We start from the raw sequence: 8369 nt of genomic DNA, 5'->3' as shown, positions 1-8369 counted from the left end.
AAGACTCAAACATTGTAAAGAAGAAAATGTTTCTATTACTTTAAACTGATCAAGGGTAATTTACAATGAACAAACTAATGAGTATATATATATAGGCTCAACTACATGTTCTAGTGTTCTAAAACAAGAAAGAAATCACAATAATTAATGAAAATATGATCGTTGGACCATTAAGTGTAGAATCAGTCCAAATAAGGCAAGAAGATGTGCCTTGTATCTCGTTAACTTGGGGAGGAAATAGTGACGTCTTGGAAGCTTCTTAGGTACTTGTGGAAACTCGAATATGCACAAGAATATAATAGGAAGTAGTCGTTGTGCATTGATGACAATCGGGTCCGAAAGAGGCAAGTAATAATAAGATTGAATCCGCCTGATCCAGTGATTATTATTGCTTGTGAATATCCTCCAAATATTCTCTGGTGGCTTTAGAGGTTCTCCTGGTTTCCATATGTAGCTTTGGGATTCCATATGTAGCTTTGGGACACGTCCAAGTGAAGGTAAATGAAAGTTTCCTTATCTGGCTCCAAGTAGATCAATGGACATGATTCAAAGGGTGGCTTGGACTTGGGTCTTCTCTTGGGTTGTTCTCCATGGGCTGGAGACTTGTGGTGAATCAAATAGGTGTGTCGGCTCCCTCTAGGGCTAGTCTAAGTGTCAAAAGGCTGAAACTCTTCATAACTTTCAATGATGTCTGATTCATCTGCGAGTAGTTCAAGTCCATCAGGAAGTAGTTCAGCATGTCTGTCAGCGAATAGTTCAGCAGGTCCAGCAAGTAGTTCAACAAGTACTTCAGCTATGACTTCTTGTGTCATCTTTGAATCAGATGGATGGTAAGTGATTCCTTGATGACTTGGTGTTGCCTCATTAAAAACCTTTCTAGGTAAACCCAGTGGGAAAACCCCTAGACAAGGGAAAAAGAGTGCAACAGTCATATTCCAACAATGAGGTGATTTGACTTGCTGATGCTTGATCCCTCTTGAACCATTGGACTCCTTAGGGTTAATTTGATGATGAATAATTAACCCTTCTCTTTGTGCTTGATCAGAACTCCATTTGGGAAAGGATTCTCCAAGATGCTCGTCGTGGACTGGTTTGGTGTGTGGACTGGTTGGTTCGCCATGCTCCCGGTTTGGTTTAGTTATGATGTTTGCATCAGGTGGTCTCTCTCTCAAGTGCCAAATCAGAATATTGGGCAATGAGGAAACTCACAACTAAACTAATGTGGCTCAAGGCTGTCTTGAAAGACCTAGGCGTTGATACTCCAAACTGTAATAATCAAGCCGCCATTCACATCGCAAATAACTCAGTATTTCATGAAAGAACAAAACACTTAGAGGTGGATTGTCACCAAGTCAGAGAGCAAGTTCAACTCGGAGTCATCTTACCATGATATACCAAGAGTTCTGAACAACTAGCAGATATCTTCACTAGGCCAGAAGCTAAGAACCTAAGCTATTGACTCCATACTCTTTTTCCCTTAGTATGTTTTTGTCCCAAATGGGTTTTACATACTAAGGTTTTTAATGAGGTGGGTGTTCATAGTTCCAAGCCCAACTATTTCCCAAACGGTTAAGCTTGAGGGGGAGTATGAAGATGAACACTCCAAGTGATAGTCGTATATAGCATTTCTGTATATTCTAGAAGTTTCCCTTTGTAGACACCTTTCTATCCATATAAATAGTTTGTAACTAGGTCATTATTGTTTAAGGAATGAGAAACACTCCTTCTCCTCTATTATAAATCTTGCTGCCCTATACTCTCTCTTTTCTCTTATTCTCTTCTTCAATCTCTTGAATCCTCACTCAATCTCTTCTATTCTCATTCGTGTATAATTCTTTCATGAGGGTGGTTGAAGTTCATTGGAGATGGACGGGGTTGCTAGGTTCAAGGATTTGGTAAGCTTACTCGGGGGAAGTAGGTCAAGTGGCTTTAGTTGGCGGCTTGAAAAGCATTTGATGCGGTGAATCAGAATATACGAACGTATGGTACTTTTTTGCTTTATTACGCTCTGATCACTCTCTAATTTACATGTTTTAGACACCCTTTTTTGTCCATATTTTGCATTATATATGCCATAACCTTAGCATTTTTAGGTCCTTAAGTGTAGAAATTTGCATTTAGGCCATTTAGGATGCTGCATTGTTGCATTTGTGCATTTTGGATGAAAATAGGTGCTTTGGATCCCAAAATGGGGAAAACGAGATCAAACCCGAGCATGTACCCGAAGGAGCGATCGTGCAAGAAGAACAGTATGAACCTCAACCCGATCAAAGAGGATCTGAGAGCAGGAGGAACAACCCGAAGCGCTACCAGAGGAACTACCCAACTTGAACCTCGTGCACCGCCTCGAGCAGACCCTCGGGCAGAACTGAGCAGTTAGGTTAAAAGGGTTTCCATATATAAACCCCCCCCCCCTCTTCTTCCTCTCGCCGAGCATGCCGCAAACACTAAAACACAAAGAGCGAGAGCTTCTGAGAGAGAGAGAGCGATCCAAACACTTTTTCCACTTTGTTAGGATCAAATTTTATTTTCTTTTGCTATTCCTTTCAATTTCGATTATGTATTCTACCACGCTTTATCTTATTTTTAAAACAATGCAATTTTCATTCATTTGTGTTTTTATGTTTTTTACCATGAGATCTGAGTAGTGAATTAAGGTTTCTAAGGATGGGATAGACAAATATGTGTTCTTGATCGGTTAGGATGTCTTAGCTTGAATGTTTATTTTTATATAAATTCCTTTCTAGATTGGTGTTCTTAATGCTAGACCGAGAGGTTGAGATTAGATCTAGGGTGTTTTGCCATCGAGAGATGTTGTTGAAATGCTTGAATCAATCAATGCTAGACATTTACTCACTTAGCCTAAGAGATTATATGTGTAATGAATTTAGTGATAATAATGAATCGGATTGTAATGTCTGCTTGGTCATGTTTCTCCAACGAGAGTTGGGTAGGGGAGTGACTAAGGTGGATTGTTTCTATCACGAGAGTGTTTTAGCAAGATTTAAGAGATTCATTGTCTAGAGAATATTTGCGTGAGGCATGTAGGACATCCCAAATTGGTTAGGAGCACTTATGAGTCGATTACCCCATCCTTAGGAGCTTTCTTATCTTGATTGTTAGTTTTATTCTATAACTCGACCCCTTACCCAAACTGGTACTCGATCACCAGCTTCGTGTATACCTTCGAGCTGTTCATCCTTGTCTTCTTAATCCGATTACTCCACCTGTTCCTGTACCCGAATGCTTGCATCGAGTACTTAGGTCGTGTGGTTCTTGTTCTTTTATTTACTTTTGCTCACTTTAGGTTGTTAGAAAACCCCCACTATTGCTTGGATTGATTTGCATTTTTCTGATCATATCTTATCTGCTAGCAAAACAACCATTTGGATTGATAACCCTTTGTACTACAACTGCATAGGGAATTGATACCCTGGGTGATAATCCTGTTATCACGCTCGTATTGATGATTTGCTGTGGAGAATTCCCAAGCGAAAAAACTATTTTTGGGTTCCGGGGGGAGTATGGTCGCAAGGCTGAAACTTAAAGGAATTGACGGAAGGGCACCACCAGGAGTGGAGCCTGCGGCTTAATTTGACATAACACGGGGAAACTTACCAGGTCCAGACATAGTAAGGATTGACAGACTGAGAGGTCTTTCTTGATTCTATGGGTGGTGGTGCATGCTCGTTCTTAGTTGGTGGAGCGATTTGTCTTAAGTTGGTGGCCGTTCTTAAGTGGAATTAAGGCGATGAAGAGGAGGATGCTCAATTGGCTCGTTTGTTTGATGGCTGGCTTCTATTAGGTTGCTAGAGTCGGATCATTAGAATGTTGTTAGGCTGCTGGTTTATTGCTTATTGACAATGTTGGATTCTGAGCTGCTGGTTATTGATAATTGGTTTACTGGTTATTGGATTATTGTTGGATATTTGCTGGTTTTAATGTTTGGTATTTCGGTTGTTTGATTTTTGGTTGTTGTTAGGTTGTTAGTGAGTATGAGATCACTAGTTTATTATTGATATATATTTTTTTAAATGGGTCGGGTTGTTTCTGTTTTTAAACATGTTCGAGCAAAACATTAATAAAACCATGTAGATAGTCAAATGATACAATGAGCAAATTTACCTCTACTAGGGATTGGGGAAGAAGGATCTGCTTCTCTATGATTTAGTTGAACATTTATGTAACAGCGGAAAAGCTTGGGACAAAAGCTATGTACCTATAATTAAGACTAGGTGAAGGACCTTCTCATAGAAACGACAAGCATCAAAAGATGATCTTTCAATAATGTACTAACAAAACCATCTATGATGGCAAGCATATGGCAAATTATCTTCCTATATCTCTTCAGCTCTTTCAATGCGGTGATGACCAGCACTGCCGCCGATGGAACCACCACGACCTTTGCCTGATGGTTATGTACCCAACAGCTCTGCCGCCGACAGTTTTGCACAGTTAGTCTCTCTCTAATTTGACCTTGAAGCAAAATTTTGGGATATTTTATCAAATCCACATTGTTATAATGTAGTTCTAACAAAAAATCACAAAATGCAGGAGATATAATCACCAATCGTTTGAAGATGGTGGTGTGGTAATGTTGTGTACAGAACTGTCAATATTAGTTGTGGTGTGGTAATGTTGTGTACATAACCGTCAATATTGATGGTGGTGTGGTAATGTTGTGTACATAACCGTCAATATTGATGGTGGTGTGGTAATGTTGTGTACATAACAGTTAATATTGATTGTCTTTTGATTCAAAGCACAGGCACAAACAAATCTCGAAGAACACAAACAATAATCACCAATTTATTCATCTGAATAATCAATAAATAGACCTTCAAAGCAATATTTCAGATATGAAACAAACTGATTAGATGAATCAAGAGATCACATATTGAAGAATCGATCAATTTAACTAAATAATCTCTAATAGATATGTAAAAACAAAATGAATAGAGAAACTCACATATTGATAGGTACATGCGAGTTGCAGAATCGTGATGAATCATTCAGCTTCTTCGGCTAGTTCGATGATAACATTGATGTCGCTGACCTCGGTAACAGATGTCACTCTTCTTTCACTCGTTGCACAGAGGCGACAAGATCAGCTAGGCGAGGACAAATCGGCCACAAATATGAAGATGAGAAGACGGCGACAATAATATTAAATCTCTTTTGTAGAGATGAAAGAGTGGTTTATTTTAATTATAATTATAATGTTTTTAGTATGTGTGTTAACTTTGAAAAATAGAACAGTGTATGCTAAGTTTAGAAGAAATTTTAAATCAGTGCTATTTTTGAGAATTGCCCTTTAGCAGAAATGTATATACCAAAGTGTAACAAAAAATAAATTTGAAGTTGGTATGAATTTAGTTTTAGACTTTTAGTTAAGATTTTGATTTTATATAATATTATTCTCCATTCAAGAGATTTTCATGGAATGTAAGTCTAAAAGCTTCTATCAAATTTCAATATTTTACGTAAAAAAGATTACCGATCGATTAAACCACAATAAGATTTTGATTGAATTTCAAACTTTGTGTTTTTTTTTTTGTTTTTGTTAAAGAATTTCAAAACTTGTTTCGGTGTTCGGTTTGGTTTCGATGGTATTTGTCTCATACATAACATGCTAGTTTACCAAAAATTTTGAATTTTTTTTTTTTTATTTAATGTCGCTAAGTTAAATTTGTGTATTAGTTGTTAATTGTGATGATGACAAAGACTGAACGAGCATTGGCCCATGTGCACTCCGGAGAAATAGAGCCGTTATAAATCCATCCACCCACAACGTCATTATTCTATTAAAAAAACTCATTATTATTATTTTATCATTTATCAAAAATATCTCCAACTTTTATCGCCTCTTTTTGTTTCCCAAAAACAAAATAGTTTACCTTTTTAGGTTTCTTCTACAGTCTCAACGCGTTTTTTCTTCCTTTCCCTCTGAACGCGTTTCATCAGTTTCTAGATATCTAAGGGGGTAATGGGTCGTCAAAGCGTTTCTCATTTCATTTCTCAGAACTGAGATTTTAGAATATCACGCTTGATTTTGGATAAAACTCTCACCTTGTTTTTTTTAAAATCTTTTTCAGGTGAGATCGATGTTGAATCTGTTAACCATCGTAGTCCGATTTGCAATCGTAATAGGTAATTTGGGTAGTACGGTAAATGGGTTGGGTGTGAATTGGGGAACAATGGCTACACATAAGCTGCCGCCAAAGACAGTGGTTCAGATGCTCAAGGACAATAACATTAACAAATTTAAGCTCTTTGACGCGGACGAGACAACCATGGGTGCACTGGCTGGCTCCGGTATCGAAGTGATGGTCGCTATTCCCAATGATCAGCTTAAGGTCATGGGCAGTTACCATCGAGCCAAAGATTGGGTTCGTAAGAATGTCACTCGTTATAATTTCGATGGTGGTGTCAATATCACGTCAGTTTCTCTCTCTCTCTCCCTCTCTGTTTGATTGTTACTGGTTGCTTATAATGTTGTCTGTAGGTCAAATTAACATTCATCTTTTTGGTATTTCTGGGTCCAAACCTCATAAAACCCATGATTGTTCAGTTTATGAGAAGCCAGGGTGACAAGTTCCTTGAAACTGCCAAATGGAAAAACATGTTTGAGTTATGTCACTTTCTTTGGTTCTTTAGGAATTGGTGAAAGCTGTGTTGTCTGATTGTGAAATTAAATATCTGGAAAAGTAAATCTTTTAACACTACTATCAAAAATGCAAAAGACTAAAATGTGGTATATATCCGACACAGTGTTTATATATGTCTCAGTGAAGCTTATCTATTGGGGATGTGTGTGTTTTCAGGTTTGTAGCTGTTGGGAATGAGCCATTCCTCAAATCGTACAATGGATCGTTCATAAACCTCACATTCCCAGCACTTCAAAACATCCAAAACGCTCTAAATGAAGCCGGACTAGGAAACTCCGTCAAAGCAACAGTCCCTTTAAATGCGGATGTATACGATTCACCAGCAAGCAACCCCGTTCCATCTGCAGGAAGATTCCGTCCTGATATCATTGGTCAAATGACTCAGATTGTTGACTTCCTTGGCAAGAACAATGCTCCCATCACAATCAACATCTACCCTTTCTTAAGTCTCTATGGGAATGATGATTTCCCACTCAATTACGCCTTCTTCGATGGAGCTCAGCCGATAAATGACAACGGTGTTGATTACACAAACGTCTTTGATGCCAATTTCGACACTTTGGTATCGTCTTTGAAAGCTGTTGGTCACGGAGATATGCCAATAATCGTTGGAGAAGTCGGTTGGCCAACAGAGGGTGACAAACACGCTAATTCCGGTAGATATCTATGACCTTTTTTAGTGCTTTAGATGTTTTTGTTTTTTTTTTTTTTTTAAATCTTTTCTTGAAATGTTTATATTTTCGTAGGCAATGCCTACAGATTCTACAACGGGCTTTTACCGAGGCTTGGAACAAACAAAGGCACTCCATTGAGGCCCACCTACATTGAGGTATACTTGTTCGGATTACTTGATGAGGATGCGAAAAGTATAGCACCTGGAGAGTTTGAACGCCATTGGGGAATATTTAAATTCGATGGGCAACCAAAGTTTCCAATAGATCTGTCGGGTCAAGGACAGAATAAGTTCTTGATTGGTGCACAAAACGTGCCATATCTACCAAACAAGTGGTGTGTGTTTAATCCAGAAGCCAAAGATTTGACTAAACTCGCGGCTAACATAGATTTCGCCTGCACTTTCTCCGATTGCACGGCGCTTGGTTATGGATCTTCCTGCAATAGTCTTGATGCAAATGGGAATGCCTCATACGCGTTTAACATGTACTTTCAAGTGAAGAATCAGGACGAAAGTGCTTGTTTCTTCCAAGGTTTGGCCACCATTACAACTCAGAATATATCTCAAGGACAATGCAGTTTCCCTATTCAGATTGTCGCTTCCTCAGCTTCTTCTTCTTTTTCTTCTTTGTCTTATTCTTTGGTTTTTTTAACCGTTTGGTTTCTATTGTCAGGGATGATGTTTTGAGGTTATATTGAGTTCGTTGAACTTAGTGAGGTTTTTGTGGCCTTCGTTTGTTACTGATTTATATATATATGACCTTTTTTTGTCTATGTAGTACTTAAAAATTTTATGGTGAAATTCGGGAAGACATAGTATCACATCAAACCAATATAGAGCTCAATATATGATCAAATGAATATACCCGAAAAGATCATTCTTATTTAGTATAATCCTAACTATATCAGAAAGAAAATCCATAGAAGGTGATCTATTACCCTGATCTATCGGTAATTTAATACTGTTTTGCACTAACATCATATTTTAATACTTGAAGTCTTGGGTGTTGGATAAGCTTCAACATTCCT

The 8369-nt window shown here is 38.1% G+C and overlaps 1 protein-coding gene across 2 annotated transcripts; it reads left to right on the top strand.

The window, feature by feature from the left end:
* The first annotated feature begins 5841 nt into the window (after window positions 1–5841).
* On the top strand, window positions 5842–8114 carry LOC104773677 (glucan endo-1,3-beta-glucosidase 8-like). Of its 2 annotated transcripts, XM_010498321.2 has the most exons (4): window positions 5842–5983; window positions 6096–6439; window positions 6825–7324; window positions 7415–8114. In XM_010498321.2, exons 2-4 carry the CDS (start codon window positions 6105–6107, stop codon window positions 8026–8028), a joined length of 1449 nt encoding a protein of 482 aa, XP_010496623.1. In that variant the 5' UTR covers window positions 5842–5983; window positions 6096–6104; the 3' UTR covers window positions 8029–8114. The 2 variants fall into 2 exon arrangements, with proteins under 2 accessions (XP_010496623.1, XP_010496624.1); XM_010498322.1 differs by lacking the exon at window positions 5842–5983 and having other exon boundaries at window positions 6305–6389.
* The last annotated feature ends 255 nt before the right edge of the window (window positions 8115–8369 follow it).

Source organism: Camelina sativa, unplaced genomic scaffold, assembly GCF_000633955.1.
Source record: "Camelina sativa cultivar DH55 unplaced genomic scaffold, Cs unpScaffold00618, whole genome shotgun sequence".
NCBI lineage: Eukaryota > Viridiplantae > Streptophyta > Magnoliopsida > Brassicales > Brassicaceae > Camelina > Camelina sativa.
This window is presented reverse-complemented; position numbering and strand designations above follow the sequence as displayed.

Bases quoted from the DNA above. Each gene is read 5' to 3' on its own strand.
- LOC104773677 (XM_010498321.2), top strand. From the start codon at position 6,105: ATGTTGAATCTGTTAACCATCGTAGTCCGATTTGCAATCGTAATAGGT. The intron at 6,440-6,824 runs GTCAGTTTCTCT...GTGTGTTTTCAG, and splicing joins GATGGTGGTGTCAATATCAC to GTTTGTAGCTGTTGGGAATG. The intron at 7,325-7,414 runs GTAGATATCTAT...ATATTTTCGTAG, and splicing joins TGACAAACACGCTAATTCCG to GCAATGCCTACAGATTCTAC.